Raw genomic sequence first — 17,863 nt, forward strand, 5'->3', positions numbered from 1 at the left:
GTTTTTCCCTTGCTATTTCTTCATTTAGCGCAAGCTGACATTTCTAAAGCTACTACTTGAATTCGGAGATTCTTAGTGGTTCGGAAGTCGGAACTGAGGCGTTGACCGTGCTAATGGAGCTTCGCTGTAGAGGTTCTTAAACCTTCCTCGACTCAATGCTGATTTTGTTGCAAGAAAAAAAAAAACTTACTGGGCCACACGCTACTCTAGTGGTGAAACCACTTCAATCGTGCTTTTCGGCAAATTAAAATGCTGTGACCAGGTCATCTTGCAAGCACCAATAAAAGTCTTGCTTCGCGAGACCTCCAACCACTGGAAGCTGGTTTTGTTTTGAGATTGCCACCTTGCTAATTTAAAGATAGCGTTGAGTTGAAGCCAGTTTGTGAACAACTGTGGCTATTGTATATTCTCTGTGATGATGCGAATGACTTTAGTTGGAGATATATAACAATTGCACACCATTTGCAACATGCCAGTAGGTGCATAGATTTGCCTGCGATCTAGACCATCACAAATGCAAGGCGAAGTGCGTGAGAGTAGGGGGTATTTCGTAGAATTTTTATTTTTGAAATAGTGCTTTTCAGTATGAACTTAAGCCTCCTCAAGCATTGTCAGCTTGGGAGATGCCTCTTTGTAGAGTGTGGGCACAGGGAAACGAGGGTAAGTTGTTGGAGAAGACCACTTTTGACGACCGCAAATGAGCCACAGCTGCCAAAGTGCTCGGACTTACCATGTAGCACTTTGGTTATTGGCATGTAAGAACATTCAGTTCTCGGCTATTTCGAGCATTGTCATTCATTTTTTTTACGTAGCATTGTATCGTTAAGGATGTTGTAAAAGCCCGGTTGTTTCATTGTCAGATATAATTATTTTCAACTTATAGTAACGTTTAGAAACTGTCACTTGTTTTGCATATGGTGTACCGCGATGAAAGTGGCGTCTGAAGCCTCCCATTTATTTGCTTTATTGCCTTTCAGTGACACTGCGAGTGAAACAATAAAAAAAGAGCTAACCCTATTCCCCCTTCCCTCGAAATGTATAAACTGTAAGCTCGTTGTTTCTACTGCCGTAACAGTGGTTGTACTTTTATGCTAAGATTTTCCTTCGAGAAGAAAAATACATGTGCACGAGCATGTCCCAATGCTGTTATGAAGCACAGTGCATTGGCATGCGCGTGCATGTGTCGAGTCTGTGAAACACCCGTGTGAGTAACTTTTCATTTCGCGGCAATACGTTCGCATTGTAAACACTTGCATAAGAGAACGAAGCCAGATGTTACTCCTGCTTTGAGTGCTGTAAGAAGCTGGGCGATGTTACTTTTTCTTTGCGTTTATAAAAACTTGCCACAACAGTTATGCAGAGCATTCAGTTGTTAGCCTTTACCAGGTGTTACAGAAGGAGTTGGAACGTAAGTGTGGAAGTTGACTGTAAAATAAAAAGGAATAAAACTCAATGAAGTATTGGTGGCTGACTTCCGCTGGTTGTTCTGACTTCTTGAAACTTTGGAATTGAAAAAGTGTTGGATCATGCAAAGGTGAAATGAATGGCAGTATGTTGCCTTGACTGAAATTTGGGTAGTTGATACTATATATTCATTTTAGTGTATTTACATAGTTCAGGCAAAGCTGTTCCATTACTTATGTTGAAACTTGGCTAGTAAACTGGCTTCATTAAACATGGTTTCATTGCTAGGGAAGACACACTAGGGTTGCACAGAATGGAAGAGACCACCGAGAATGGAAATTGGGTGTTTGTTGCTGGCAGGCAGATGTGTACTGCTTTCTTAGCGCTTTAACCATTTTAACCAAATAAGGCCACCATCTTCTTATTGTTGAACCTCGGTGTAACAAAATAATAAAAGCATCGAAAAAAACGGTACATGGAAGGTTTGGTACTTAAGTTGCATTAAGTCCGTAATTCCTTAAGCTGTAAAAACATTCATTGCAAGTTATTGTGGTTGTAGGATTCCATTTATCCAGCACTTATATTACCATCTATTGAGAAGGATTTTGTGATGTAATCTAGTTCATCGTGTGGTCTATATTGAAGAAAAGCATTGCCCCTAAAAGGTATCCCAAGCTCTGTACAAAGTTTTAGACACTTCTATAAGGTGGATGCTTTTGCCGAATGCAAAACTAAAATCTGGTGACCCATTTGTTATTCCTGTCAAGCAACATTGTGAACTATGGATTGTTTTCTTTGGTTTGATCAGCATGTGGAGAAAATGTAGTTGACTGCACGATTGCTGCTCGATTTATTTGTGACGAGCAGATTGTGTTATGTAAAGTGGTCTTCACAAATTTAAGACATTTAAACGTTTGTCATAATTTAATTTTTTGAAGCAAAACAAATATGTCTTGGATCCCACCCCTTCTCGTGTGCTCCTAGGAAGAATTTTTGCATCACACCAGTGTTTTGCAACATTTAACAGCGATGCTGTTAGGCTAGCCATAATTTGTGCCACCTTTCGAGTATGTGCCACTGTGTGGCCTGTGCAAAAATCATATCTGGAATGGGTACAGGTTGCACAAATTGGGTACATCCCACTATACTAGTCGCTAGTCCACCAAGAACGGAGGCAGCAGTTAGCCTAACAAACGAGTGTGTGCCACAAATTTGTGGGGCCTGTCTGAAAGCTACTATGAATGGGTTTGTGCCTGAATAATTGGGTAAATCCTACTAGTACTTGCAAATTCCACTACGGGAAGAGGGCCACAGTTGGCTCGACAAATGGCTGCAAAGCAACAGCGGTGAGCTGAAGATCCAGACTATGTATGAGAGAATAATAGGAAACTGGAAAGGCAACCGCGGCTGCAACAAGACGCCCCAAGAGCGATGAAAGGCCAACGACAACGTGCCCATATCGTGTCTGTTACTGTCTGTGGTTTAAATAGGACCTCTCTGCACGGAGAATTGATGTAGGAACAACCTATCGCCACTTTGCTGAAGCCTGGCTACGACATAGATGCAGCCTAGAAGCAACCTAGAAGTATTCAGATTCAGTTTACTAGCTTTTAAATTTGAGAGTGAGGTTATCTATAAGTTTCTTCAGATACCTGGACGATTTTATTAGAGCTGTGCGAATAGCAAAATTTTGGGTACGAAGCAAACTGAAATATTGAAATTCGAGTGCAAGTTGAATAAAATATTTTTTAATATTATTTGAATACTTCAAAGCGAAACTCCAAAAAAATTGCAGCATATTCACGGAGTGAATGATGATGAGTGGGGCAAAGGGTTCGTTCGTGTGTCCATTCGTCAGAATGGACGCACAGACGAACTCGCCAATGGACAGACGGAAGCATGGACAGACAGGTGGATGGACGAACAGAAGCACAAACAGACGGACAGATGGATGGACAGAAGCATGCACAGACAGATGGACGGACAGAGACACGGACGGATGGACAGAAGCACGAACGGATGAACGGACGGTCAAACACATGGACGGACACTTCACCCCACTCATTATCATTCACTCCATCAATATGCTGTGAAAACCACTAACGTTGCCTGGTTATATCATCTCCAATAACATATACACACAACGCCATCTATTGAGCAAGTCATAATCTAGAGGTGGCTACATCGGAGGAAGGAACGACCCACTACCTAAGGAGCTTTGCCTCTAAAGAAAAAATGTTGAGAGAGGATTTCTAAGCATATTTTTACGAGATAGCAACTTCTGACTATGCTGAATAAGCGTTGGTGGGGTGGCATTTCATAGTTGTATTTTCGAGAATGAGGCAATGCAGAGGCTGAATTGTATTAATGTACTCATGATTTGGTGCAACTAAAGTATTGCTGACAACACTTCACATGTGAAAGGCAAAGACGCTTTTTTCTCAGCCTCTCCCCCTTTTTCTACTTCTGTGGTTGCCCAACTGATATGGTGGACAAGGGCGTCTTTCCTTTGAGTGTGGAGTTCCAAATCTGTCTCGTAGATGTCAATATACAAGAACATATGTAATTTTGGATGATAAAGCTTGAACGTTCAATTTTTAAGACCACCTACCCAAATTTCAGGTTTAAAACAGTATTATTTGAGCCCCCACCTCTGCCGCATCTATCATCGCCATGTTGGAACTAGCGTTTTTTAGAGTCAATAAATTTGCAAAAGTCAGACAGTCTGAAATGCAGCTTTGGTGCAATACTAAGATGTGATAAAGCGAAGCACATTTAAAGCCTGAAGGGGACACTTTCAATTGGATGTTGACTGTATTTGTCTTTGGGAAGTTTGAATAGTGAAATTACAGTGCTAATCGAATAGCAAACACTTCCAAAGGTATTTGAAATTTCGAATAATCGCACACCTATATACTTTATCATTCAATAAAAAAAAGATTTGGCCAAATTGTCACTTAGTCATTTTGCACTCGCCGAAATTCACTGTATTGAAACTGCGGCACTGTGATGAGTGGAGATCTCGTTTGAAGTGCGCACCTGGAAAAAGTGCATAACCGAAAAAATGAAGAATGCGGGTGAAAGGTGGCCAAGGCAGAAGACAATGATGATGAAAATGTAAAGTGCAAGAGCGCGAGGACGCGCGGCGAGACGTTAGTAAGAGAAGATCTCAAATGATAAAGGAACACATAGATTTCAAAGGCCAATCATAAGTTAATGTGGCAACCCCGCAATCTCCAATGGAAAGCCGACAAATGAATTTCGGGGACAGAAAAAGCATGAGAAGAGAAAGAGAGTTTAAAGAGGACATGGCGAGCGGAAGGCCGTCATCGTACCAAGCGCTGAAGATGGTCATCATGTGTCGGACGCGAGCCTCGAAGACTTAAACCGGCCGGGGCCTCTTGCCACCGCGTTCCCACTCGAGGGGACCATATCCGCCCGGTCCTGAACTCTTGCCCAGGGCCTGTAGACTTTGGTGCCGACAGGCAAGCTACAGCCGTCAGGCTGCGGGGTTGAGCTGGGTGTCCAGCTGCTTGCCCAGGTCAACCCTGGTTTCTCGACGCGTCGCCAGTAGCCAGCGTTTGCTCGTCATCACCAGCCAACCCACCTTCCCTCCAAGAATCAAGCATCCACATACTGGTGAGACTGAACTCTCGACTTTCTCAGTCCTGCCGCTCATCGTATTCAGACTTTAAATTTATTTTAAGTCTTCGAACTTTCATTTGTTTTGATAGAAGTGTCCTACCACATCCAGTGTACTTTTTATCAAGTGTTTCGTTGTGTGGGGATAAACATGCTTTCAAAATGTTCCTTACATCATCAACTTTAATATATTGATGTTCAACTGTATTAGACCGACCTGCTGACGCAGCTAGCTTAACTCTCTTCACTGCCCCTCTGCTTATTATTACACTCAGACCTCGATATAACGAACCCATATACAACAAAATATTGGTTATAACGAAGTAAATGAAAAATAGTCTTGCAATAGATAGGGTTAAAAATAAACCTTTATAACGAATTTTTGGATATAACAAACTTATTTTCTTGTAAAATGCAAGTTATGAAGTTTGAGTGCAATCTGATGGCAATTCTGCAGGCTATTGTGTCTAAAATTTTTGTAGAGATACAATCATACACACATATCACCTAATGAATTAGCAGTACCAGTGCAGTGAAGTTCCCTTTTTGATGACCCTGTCGCAACCTTAGCACATGTTATGCGCATATATCATCTTTATCTCGCAAGGCTGCCAATCTGTTTACTCATTTTTCAAGTAACAAGAAATAGACAATAAGCAAGCAACAACACTAATATATGGCATATACAAAAGCGTTGATTAAGCGTATATTTAACATAATTTACAGCGGCATTGAAATAACTTAATCTACGTGTTCTTTAAGCAACACCGTTTAGTATTGCTTCTCTGTCTTCCTTGTTTTTCTGTTCCTGTAATAAGTCCATAGGCCACGTATCGACATCACAACTGGTAGACTGATGGGCAGAAACAGAGGAATGTAGATGGCGTATCTGTAAGGAAAAGAAAAAGGTAGCAACAGCCACACGAATATGTATTTTTCTAATTTTTGAAATTCGCAGTACTCAGCATAAATACATAGCCAACCATGCTCTAAAAAAATAATATTTTCAGTTTTGCATGCAGAAACCACACCGCAGGCAAGGAGAAAACATTCAACAAATTAGAATTGACAAAAATGCAAGAACTGGAATCGAAACCACATTTATTTTCAGCATGCATGTCGCAAGGTTATACAATATTATTCCATAAATGTACACTTTTTTCTTTCATGTCACAAGGTTGTAATTTGAAAATGTAAAACAAGTTGAGAAAACCCATTTAAGGTCAAGAATGCCTTGTCAGCCTTCAGCAAGAGCGACATGGGGAGCGCGAGGATTTTGACATCAAGCAGCGATCTGCGACCTGTGAGCCACAGGTTGCCACCGGTTCAAAGCAGGGGCCGCAGACTCCTGCTTTAGAGTAAAAAGATGTGGCGACTTACTTTTGATCGTCGGGAAAGTACAGGAGAGCCAACAGCGAGGGATCGAAGAAGGCTTTCTCTGTAAGAAGGAGAAATGGAAGTTGGCGAGACCTAGGCACTTGTCTATATTTGATCTACAAACGTTCAACAGCAACAACAACAAGAATAACAATAATAATAATAGTAATAATAATAGTAAGTAGAGGCTTACCAGAGGCCAAGAATGCAGCTTCAGCATTTTGAAAGGCATTCTCCAAGTCTCCTTTGTTCAAGAGATCGAAACTATGCTTTGCGTGCGATACAGATGAATAAATCTACAAAAAAATGAAACCTTCAGAAGAAGCATAGTGTGGTAAAAAGAATGAAATGGACAAAAAAACTTTATACTTTTGTGCTTGTATATTAACAGCATAGTCAGAAATGTTTTTTTTAGGGGGGGGGGGGGGGGTAACAACGAAACCGCTTCTAAAATCGGCAACCAAGAGACTGTAAATAACCAACCAATAAGTAGGGCTCACTTCATCCAGATATTGTACTTCAAAATGTGGAGCTCAGCCATTAGGTGACTTTGCTAATACTTCGATTGCGAGAGGTGAGCAGAAGTTAGTACTGTAGACACCAACATGTACAAGCTGCAAGGAACCGGCAAGTTAGCATTTTACCAAAAGAATTTTCTAATTGGTTTGTTAATGATTATCAATATCATGATGCCATGAGAATAGGGCCGCCATTGGTATAGATACTCTTCCTTGCATTATCTCATGTGCCAGAGTTGAGGAAGTGTTCTAAAAAAGACTAAAGAGGTTCAAAGAAGGTGACAACAGGAGCACTGATTCAACTAAAATTTATTAAATACAAACGAATAAATACAAAGACCAACCAGATTTCAACGAAGTAACTGCACATGTGCAGTAGTCATCTGTATGATGTCAAAATGCCAGAACATGTGGAGCCTAAACGTGCATCCAGAAACAAGCAGATGAAACTAACAAAGATGCAAAGAAACCTTTTCCCACATTAGTCAAGAAGACTAGCTTAAATTCAGAAATCAAACCTTTCTTTTTTTTGCTAAAGGCAACAAACGGACGGCTTATGCACCTCTCCCCTTCAGTGCTATGTTCATTACCAGCAAAAGGGAGATGCATACGATCCGGTTATCTGTTGTCCCTAAAAAAAAAGGAAGTGTGATTCTAATATTTCAGCTTGCCTTCTTGACTAACTTGGGAAAAGGTTTCTTTGCACATTTGCGTTTGTTCCTGGACGCACGTGCATTCCCCACACGTTCTGGCATGTGCACATGTTGACTCGATCCATTGCATGCAAATTTCTATGCACCATTTCATTCTTCAACAGATGCTCTCTCGACACGCAGCCTTGTCGGTGATCACCTGTTGTTGATATGGCAATCTGATTATTTTACCGAGCTGACTAGTCATTTGACCTTGCCACATTTTATTGTTGCCTGGATATCAATCAACTCATGCCTGTCACTGTTGCCTGTATCAAATTAAGTGCCGCACGTGGGTGAAGATCAGATTTCCATCATGAAAGAAGGAAAAGCGAGGAGGGGGCATTGTGCAATGCAAAATAAAAAAAAAAGCAGTAGGTCAGCGTGTACACGCCAAGCTTTGCTTGCCTTCATTTTCCTTGTGGGGGAGCGGGTTCTTCAACGCTTTATTTTACCTCGCAGCAAATCCCCAGGGGTGGCTTTGTGCACTACACAGTGAACTGGTGTAAGCGGCTTTCGAAGCGGCGCCTGTTGTGTAAGGTATGTGTGCGTGTGACTTTTGCTCTTTTTGATGGGCTAGTGCGAATAGTGAATAGTGAATTTCAAAGCGAATAGCGATTTAGGTCAAATAATTTTGGATCGAATTCGAATAGTATATATATCACATATTATAAAAAAAAGGGGGGGGGGCACATTTGTCATGACCAAACTAACCTGCGCAAAATTTTTAAATATTGAAAGAAGGCCTCTGCAAATGCTTTTTTTTTTCATGAAAGAATGTGGAAGCAACTTTGAATATTAGCAGGAGCTGACTTTTGGTAGAGTGCACGTGATAGCCTGTAAAGTATGTCACGTTTGAAAGTTTGCTTCACACATTTGCTATACTTAGAGCATATAAGTTAGCATAACGAGGTTTCAAACTGAAAAAATGAATCCATGTGAGGGTAATATCTTTATTTAATTTTGAAGTGAGGTTTCCTGGCAGCGCGAATTTCTCCTGGGTATATGTTTCCACGGCTTCGCACCTTTTCAATGCAGTGAAACAATCTTTACAAATCTGTCATGCGGACTAACAAGCACTAATTCGTTAGTCTAGAAAACTTAGAAATTTTCAATAACTTAAACTTGATTTGAAGCGAATCCAAATGTTGCATTATTCCTTTGAATATTTCCACAAGCCTACTTTTTAAAAATGTCACCTCCTGTCTTAGCACCACCTTGAAGTTTTATAGTTTTGAGACATGATCGCCATTGAGATATTAACGCACTACGCTTGCATTTATGTAGCCCGCCATATTTGGCAAAGGAACACTCACAAGTTTCCCGATTTCGTCCTTGACTACGATATTGGAGATCTTGCTGAGCAACTCTGAGAGAGACTTCAGAGAAGAGCTTGAAGTGGACAGGTAGTCCTGCGTCCTGCGCCTAAGAAGGAATGCTACGTCCTGAAAACAAGAAGAGAAAAAAATGAAGATGTGCTACAAGGTTTAGCAGTATGGCATGGAAATACAGAAACAAGACAGTTCAGCTGTAGTACTATTAATTTGTCACATGAACCTAGGTGGCTCCATCTACAACCAAACTGTGTACAACCAAAGCAATGCCACAATTACTCTCATTTTAGCATGCCAGTACGGTAACACAGTTGACTGTTAACTTTTTTGACTGACAATCTTTACACACACATTCTTTAATTGTGCACTTCGAGCATCTACATAAGGGCACCTACGTGGTAGACGCAGGTGTGTTATGCGAGCAATTGCATACAACAAAATCTGTGCAGACACATCGCTGAAATAAAAAAAAATAACTTGTGAATACAGAGTGTTGCTGGAGCAAACGTTTTGACAAGCAATCTCATCTCCTTCAAGGCTACAACTGACTACCTTTATGATTGTATGTTTATGCTTCGTAACCTATCCTCGAACCCAAACAAAACAGGAGCAGTTTCATCTATCTTTGTGACTCGTCCACTTCAGCATGCCGGCCCCTCCTTTCTTTCCCGCCTGCTTCTGTACTTGCCCTTTCATCTTCTTTTATTTGGTTTGAAGGAGAGGCTAAAGAAGAATACACTTACATGGACTATGTTTGGCAGTTAGTTGCTTGAACATTGCTAGACTGCTTGTCAGAACATTGGCTCCAGCGACATCCCATGTTCACGAACTTTACACTTCTTTAGCCTGTCAGTTTCTTCTGAAATTCTTCCTTTCTTTGCAAAAAAAAAAAAAAAAGGTGTAACACTGGCTCACCAAATATGAAGGCACAGGGCTGTCCAAATAGTGCACTACTTTATCGTAGCTCTTGTCGGGCAGACCAACGAGAAGGCTGAGCTGGGCCAGGAACACTTGAAATACCGAGCGCATATCAATCTCTACGGGCTGAGGCAGGGCATCGCCGGGACCCGGAAACTTGGCGACGTTGTAGAACAGAACCCCACCCCACTTGGGGGACAGGAAAGAGTTGGTTTCCAACTGGTTGCCTGTCGGAGGAATGGCACGTTATGTAAATTATGAGGCCTAGGTTAACGAAAAAGGGGGGTGTATTAATCAAGGGTTTGTTTCTTTTGTTAGATATAACCTAATAAAACCAACAGACAGTAAACCTAAGGTAGATGTGGGGGGACATTACCTGTCTGCTTCAACTGCATCAGGATAATTGTGACACAAATGGAAAGGAACTTGAGTGGCAGGTAGCGAACTTTACAGCCCTCGGATAATGCGTCCTATATTCTACCAGTTAAGCTACACCAGTGGTCACTTTCCCGTCTACCTTATTGGGTATTCATGTTTGTGCAATCCCATGAGCTTTGGCCATGCTCAATGGAAACACGTAGCTTCACTTCCTTCCAATGCTAGGTCAGCTCAAAGATAAAAACTTTCTGAACAGCTACTCTGACAACTGTAAAGTTAGCCTCCGTCAAAATATCTGTGCTCTTGGTGCATTCTTTTTATTTTAATTTTATTTACTGCCACTTCTAATGCAACTTCCAGTGGCGGCAGTCACATTTCGGTGGAAACGAAACGGTAGAGGCCCATCAGGGCACGTTACAGAACACCAGATGGTCAAAAGTTCCAAAGCCCTCCACTATGGTGTCCCTCAATCATACCATGGCTTTGGTACGTAGAACTACAGTTATTGTTATTACTATTGATAGCATAGCAGGTAGACATACTGCATTAACAATGAATGTGATGTGGTTAATTGAAATATATACTGAAATGTAAGACTATTAACGTACATATTTTTACACAATGCATATTTGCCATGGCATTATTCTACAAGTACTACAAGTGTTGCCACAATCAGAAGAGACAAAGATCCTGTAAAGCATGATCAGGGAGTGTTTTCATGGTACTGTAGCATTAGCACGACTAAGGATACACATTTCTGTTCTGCTACTTAGTAACTGTCTCCCTTCCTAATTGAATACGACCCTCGGGGTAATGTACACAAAATAAATACAAAGTATTTTTCATGCTTCGACAAACACAAAATAAGACACAGTGCCAGCTTTTTCACGAGCATCGAAAACCTCTCTGGCTTCAGTAATAGCTATATCATGCAAAACACTTGTGCATACCTTGGTCGTCATATATGTAGAGTGGATAATGAGTTTGAGGCACCACGTAGACCACGAAATTGAGAACGGGATGAATTGATGCTTGAAATCCTGCAGAAAAATGGCTGAAACGCTTAGGCACCACAGTAAAATTTTTAAAAAGTCACACAGTATGTGCTGATAGCATGGCATAATTAAAAAGAAAAAAAATTGACTCGCCATCCTGGCCCTTTGGAAGTGAACATCGGCTGAAGCTGTTCAAAAGTACCAGAACAATTTCTAAAGGGGTATGCAGTGCTTCTTTGCTTTAGAGTAATTGTAGTGACAATCATCTTGTGCATGGTCGCTTTTACTTATTACAATAAGTTCTGCGACTACTATTGCGACTTTCACGACCAATAGTTAATAAAAACACAATTCATACTGCGTGGTTGGTAGACGCAAGTTTAATGTAGTCCCTCACCGGCTACAGGAATAACTCTAACTTTCATCCTTATGGGGATATCTGTCCACATATTTGTAGCTCCTGCTAAGAACACACAGCTTGTCCGCGAGCATTCTGTGCTAATCAAAGCTGTTTTTCTAAGCTATGCATGACCTTAATACCTGTTTATTAGAAACCTGGAGAAGTCCAAGTAGTACTGAATGCTAATGCTGGACGTGAGTTGCCATTCCACAACTGCACTGAAAACCACACAAAACAAGGAACAAACACCAGAACACAAGTGATGTGTTTGCATTCCTGTCTCTTGCTCCTCCCACATTTCAGCCTAGTATAATCGGGGGATACATTTAAACAAGAAAAAGACCAGACAAAAGCCACAGTAATAAATAAAATGCTAGGAAAAAGCAAACAGCACACAGTAACAGTCTTCTGCAGTGCCTCTCAATGCTCATGGTGAAACCACCACCACCAACAGCAAAAACAAGAACAACAACAAAAAATGACAGAGAGAAAAAGGAAGAGCCACAAGTGCCAATCTCCAGAGTTGTGCTAGCTAGCTAAGCTGTCAATGCCTTCATGTGATCTTTGGCATAGCCTTACCTAATGAGTTCTGTGACGACAGTTTCAAGCAATAACAGACACACATTCACTCACCGGTGCTTCCTTCGATTGGGTTTATGATCAGCGAAAGTTGGTCAGCTGTTGCCACGTATGCATTGGCGCTCTGGTTGAAGTGTCGCCTCAATTTAAGTGAAGTGAGAAACAACACCTGCGTTCACACCGAGAAAGCATTCACCAGCCATTAAAGTACGGAATAAAGATTAGGAAAGATCAATGTTCCATCTTATCAGTACGTGTCTCTGTGTTTAGTCCTTTTACTATATACAACTGAACCAACCTCTGTGAGACGAATAGGTGTGCACAAAGTACACGTTTTAATATTGTGGCTTTGCTGCACTGTGTACTGCATCCAACAGTGGAAAGCAGTTTCTCACAGCGAGATCAAACAGCCAGTTTGACAACTAAATAACCGTGCAAAAAGAAACACACTACCAAAGTGTTACAATACCTGACTTCTGACGTGCACCTTGGCAACCAGTGAGATCTTGTCCAGAAATGGCTTCAAGTACACTGCATGACAGAGTTTTTAAGGTCAGTCGCGAAATACAGGTTGCTTTAAAGGAACACTAAAGCAAAGCAATGAATTGGTCCAAATTGATAAATTGTACTCTGAGAACTCTAATGTCATAATTTTTACCACTGTATAGGTTCTTTAGTAAACAAAAAATAGAGGTCAAAGTTCCATTTTAACTTCTTGCATTGAAATCTACACATGCGAAATCGCATCACAGATTTCGAAGTGTATTTTTCGTATATTGGCGGCACTGGCTCAATTAAATTTCCTGAAGTTTTGTAATTTGAGTCTATAGATTCCTTAGAGAACAACGAACTTTATTTTTACTGATTAGGAACTAGGTAAGATGTAGTAGATGCCATCGAAATTTATGACATCAGAGGCATATGTTTTGGGAACTTTAAGGTGACATCATTAACCGCATTTTTCCTTATGCACGTTTTCTTGCCTACCAAGTGCCTCCTTGTGGCAGGCGTGGTGATTTTGTAATTGTGAAAAAAGCTCGCTAATCTGGTTAAAATCATTTTCCTTTTTGGTGTTCCTGAAAACCAAAAGAAAGACAGCCTATGCACTTTGCAACAAAATTCGGTTTATGCCTGCAGAATGGACAGCTCTTGAGCAAAACTTGAGGAAACGAGTGTGCTAACCCTCGACTGCGTCCTCTATTCGCCACGAGACATCCAGGGTCTGTGGCTCGGGAACAACAAGTGTGAACGTCACGTCAAACTCCGTGGCTGCGCTCAAGGGCCTCATGCGTTCCTTGTCAAGCTGCACACCAATGCAAACAGAAAAACTATACCCGTCTGATGTGAAAACATTGTCCGAAACAAAGTAGGGAAAGCAGGAGAAAGGTTTAGTGTTTTACTCGAGCTCTTAAAACAATGTTTTTAAAAATGCACGGGGGTGACATGTTGCCCGGCACAGCAGCAACTGCTTTTGCTAAGCAGCATCTGCACTCGCTGCTAACGGTTCTCACAACAAGACTCGTCTGAATAGAAGCACCACCACCTATGTTTCAGGAGTCACACCTCAATGATGTGTGAGATCAGACTAAAGTTTCTACATTAGTCACTATGTAGCTACTGCGCTTGGGTTGAAATCGGAGGTTGGACATCTTGTCTAGTCTAGTAACTGTCTTCTAAACATTCTATCCGTCATTTCGGCTGCCAGAACAAGGCTTTCCTGGAGTCTTACGACCATTAGAATCCTTGTTTACCAACACTAGCTAACTGCTTAGAAAGATGTTTCAAGCAGTTCTGTTTTAGTAAGGTTACCCAGGCATCTAGCATTTGGACTTGAAAGACTGCCACCAGTGCGGTTCAGGGTTTTTCTTGCAGCCTGCATAGTTCTACGAGATAATAAAATTCAATTTCTTTTCATGCTGAGCCAATATCGTGATAACCAACTTCCACATCCTCAACAAGCGATTTGGAAAAAAACTTTTATGAAGTTACTCTAAACATGTTGTTTGAAATATGCAAAAGCACTTGAAAGAATGAAAGATAAAATTCTAGTGCCTGAAGCAGCATTGCTACACAACAAAACGCTTATACGCTGTAGTGGACATGCGCTCCAATAAAGGATTTCAAGATTTGACAAATGCTTGCCTTTGCTCGTTCAGTAACCTTGTGTGATGTGTGTAATCTCTTCAGCATGCCCTCCCTGACGGCATACCGCTTCACAGCACTGACAATGTTGTTGCATAAGACACCAACATCTGGAAATGACAACAATAGTCACACCTTGCAGAGGGCTTTGTTTGTGCATTACTTGAGCCCCAACACTGAGTGAAACAGCAACTGTCAATGACTAACAAGACAATTTAGAGTGAGGGCTGCGCTACAGAGGTTACAATATCTTGCACAGTTTCAAACATACAAGAATTCATCTCTCTGGATCATTTGCACGAAGTGATGCTCTTGAACATACCCGCTTTTTTAATCCGTCTGATCGTGGAATGAACCGTGCTTTCAGAACCTTTGGCCGGTTTGCCTACATTTGGTGCTTTTTAAAATTAACTAGATGCATCTACTTACTGTGACAAAGCAGCGCTTTGACTGCAAGCATGCTATGCCGCCCAGTGCTCGCAATAATTATTTTACATTGTACCCGCTGGTCTAGTCTGCCACATGCGCGATGCAACCAGTACAACCCTCAGTTGAATATCACGGCATGGTTCACGTGAATTAATTCCTTCCAGCTCTCGTGATGTGTTTTTACTTGTTTAACGATTCTTTCTTGCCCAGGAGTTGAGAGCAAACAGAGACAAATTATGCAGCGAAACGTAAACTTTACGCAACATTGTAGACCAAGAAAACCTTTTAACAACCTAACTGATGAAGCAAGAAACGTGCTATATTTCTGCTCATCAACATTATCGAAAAAATACAGCAGAACTTGAAAACCATGTAGAATTATTTCAAAGCTTGCACATCATCACTGAATAACTCACCCTTATTTGCCTTAACGTATATGATCTGGTGCAATCCAATAGTGATCGACTCATGAGCACTTCCTTCAGGAACTATAACAACATACAGCCGGTCCTGAGACCTGAAGAGATCCGTCCTGTGGAGTATTTCATCGACATCTGCAAGACAAAAGCTTTTTTACCTCAATTTATAAGTGATTTTTTTTATGTAGTCAAAATCAGCAACACAATATGTTGCACTGCTTCCGAAAGCACACTCAAGCGAACCCTGAAGTCGAGAGTTCAACAGAAGCACGTCTGGTCGTAATGACACATGAGGCAACAGAACGAAGGATGTTGTCGAAAATAAAAACCTATAAAAGGCATTTTGGCTTCACTATGAATGCCTTGTTCACTTTAATCTCCATGTTTCTTCACATTCACTTTAATCTTTACGTTGACGGTGAAAGTGAACAGCCAGAAGTTTGGTTGGCTACCCCACGTTGGGAAAAACTGTGCCAGGCTCTATGAGCTACTCCTAAGGGAAAATAAATGCCTAGAAGGAAAAATAAGCACGAGGCTTACCAGAAAGCGGTTTTGTAAAAAGCGTTGTTTCATTCTGATGGGGTTCTCGTATGGTCCATTTATACACGAAGCTGACTTCAGGGATGTTCGCTGCATCTTGACTGCTGGCTTCCTCAAGGCGCTTGATAAATCCTTCGTGAACTGGAGAACTAGCATCACATGGCACTACTTCTATGTTTATATGATGTGCAGCCTGCACAGCAGAAAACATGTCAGCAACTTGTAAGAGTCGATTCCAGAAGTTGTACTTCACTGCAGTGAGTGGTTAAAAAGATATGAAAATGTAAAACGTACACAACTGTAGCTGAAAAAATTTTCTTTGTAATGTGGCATCACCGCGGAATGCTCCTCCAAGAGTGTGCGCGGTCGACAAATATTATCCTTGCAATAATCCGATACAAATGCAACACTATAGTGAGATTAAGTGCTTGCGATTTTGGTCAGTGAATACAGCCAACTCTGTGCACCTGTTGTTTACAGCACTGCATAAAACATCATAATGCCATACATAAAAACATCCACGCAACAACAAATGTGATGCTTTCAGATTTCTTTCAGAGTTCTACTGAGATGAATATCTAAGTAGAACAAACTGACACCACTGCATGGCTATTCCCAACTTTTGACCATAAGCAGATTCTCCCGTGTATTGTTCAGACCGCCTAAGCTTGTCTCATTCATGGAAAGTTATTCATGTTGTCAGATGGCAAAAGTCCCAGTCCCTTCCCCCCCCCCCACCCTCATAAACTGGGTATACACATTTCATTCTGACACAACATGTCATGCATACCTCCTGTGTGCTGAGTGTCTCGATTTCATCGTATGGGAGGTTCACCCTGTACACCGTTGTCGTTTTCCACCACACGGGCAAGCCCACAAAGACAAAGATCAGGATGAAGGATATGCTCGCGCTGACATGCGTCAGTCCTGAGGGGAGAAAGAAAGGAAAGCAATGTATAGTCAAGTCACCCTAATGACTGTTTTTTTTTTTTAAGTTTGTTACTCCTCGAGATCTATGGGCTTTCGTATTTTTTCTGTACTTGCTACTCCTTCATTATAAAGTGCGTTATTGTTTCCATTTATACATTTTTTTTCAAGTTTGTTATCCCTTTCAGATTAATGCGCTTTCACCGTTATACATAAATATGTAGTATACATTTCGCAAGTTTGCTACACTTACGAGATTGATGCCCGCACTCGATATCGATGCGCTCGGATTACCATCCTTCTGGACATCTCTTTTCTAGTTTTTTTTTTTACTTTTATAAAACATCACGATTTTATCAGTTGACTTAGCACTTTTTTCAAATATGTTACTTCTTCGAGATCGATGCGCTTTGGTCATCACCCTTATCACCTTTTATGAAGCTTTTTACTCCGGCATGATACGCCGCTTTTATTGTTACAATTTACACTCCCTTCAAGCTTGTTACCTTTTTCGAGATGAATGCACTTTCACCGTCGCCCTAATGTACACCTTTCTTAATTTCCTTGAAGATCGATGCACTTTCATCGATCTTGGGGAGACGTCAAAAGCCGTTACTTGAAGGAGAACTGCTACAAATCAGAGACGCTTATTGATGAACTACGAGTCTTTGCAAAACTAGTTCCACCGCGATCCCCCCATCAAAAACAGAACGCTGAACCCTTGATGCCGGAGACAACTTCTTTAAGCGGCAGCAAGGAAAACGCGAAGTGCGTATTAATTTTCTTGCCTATCGCTTCAACCGGGTTCTTACCTTTCTTTTCAGATTGTTGCAATGAGCTACCTGAAGGTGCTGAAGTGGAAGACATCAGGGAACCGCGAATCAGAAACTGGGAGGATTTGGAAAATGCAGTCGACGCACCGCCACTTCTGTTTGCATTTGACGACTGTTAGATTGGATTGTCCGGAATTGGCTCGATGTGAGCTGTAGCGCAAGAGAAGAAAAAAACCATTTTTTGTTGTTCTCTAGAACGAAAGGTGTTAAAAGAATAGAATTAAATTTATTTTAATGCTTTACAGTTTTGTTTAACATACAAAAAAACAGCAATGTCACTACGTGATGCGGTGCTTTGCATGAGAGTGGGTGCAGCTCCGCTTCTTGATAGCTACG

General features: G+C 41.2%; 1 protein-coding gene across 1 annotated transcript; it reads right to left on the bottom strand.

The window, feature by feature from the left end:
- Positions 1 to 5,721: 5,721 nt before the first annotated feature.
- Positions 5,722 to 17,663, bottom strand: PIG-S (phosphatidylinositol glycan anchor biosynthesis class S). Its single transcript, XM_075889084.1, has 14 exons — positions 17,507 to 17,663; positions 16,558 to 16,694; positions 15,768 to 15,960; positions 15,225 to 15,362; positions 14,380 to 14,489; positions 13,420 to 13,540; positions 12,707 to 12,768; positions 12,292 to 12,406; positions 11,214 to 11,303; positions 9,883 to 10,112; positions 8,950 to 9,078; positions 6,617 to 6,719; positions 6,427 to 6,484; positions 5,722 to 5,935 (listed from the first exon to the last, which is right to left on the bottom strand). Exons 1-14 carry the CDS (start codon positions 17,559 to 17,561, stop codon positions 5,818 to 5,820), a joined length of 1,659 nt encoding a protein of 552 aa, XP_075745199.1. The 5' UTR covers positions 17,562 to 17,663; the 3' UTR covers positions 5,722 to 5,817.
- Positions 17,664 to 17,863: the final 200 nt, after the last annotated feature.

This window comes from Rhipicephalus microplus, chromosome 3, assembly GCF_043290135.1.
Source record: "Rhipicephalus microplus isolate Deutch F79 chromosome 3, USDA_Rmic, whole genome shotgun sequence".
Lineage (NCBI taxonomy): Eukaryota > Metazoa > Arthropoda > Arachnida > Ixodida > Ixodidae > Rhipicephalus > Rhipicephalus microplus.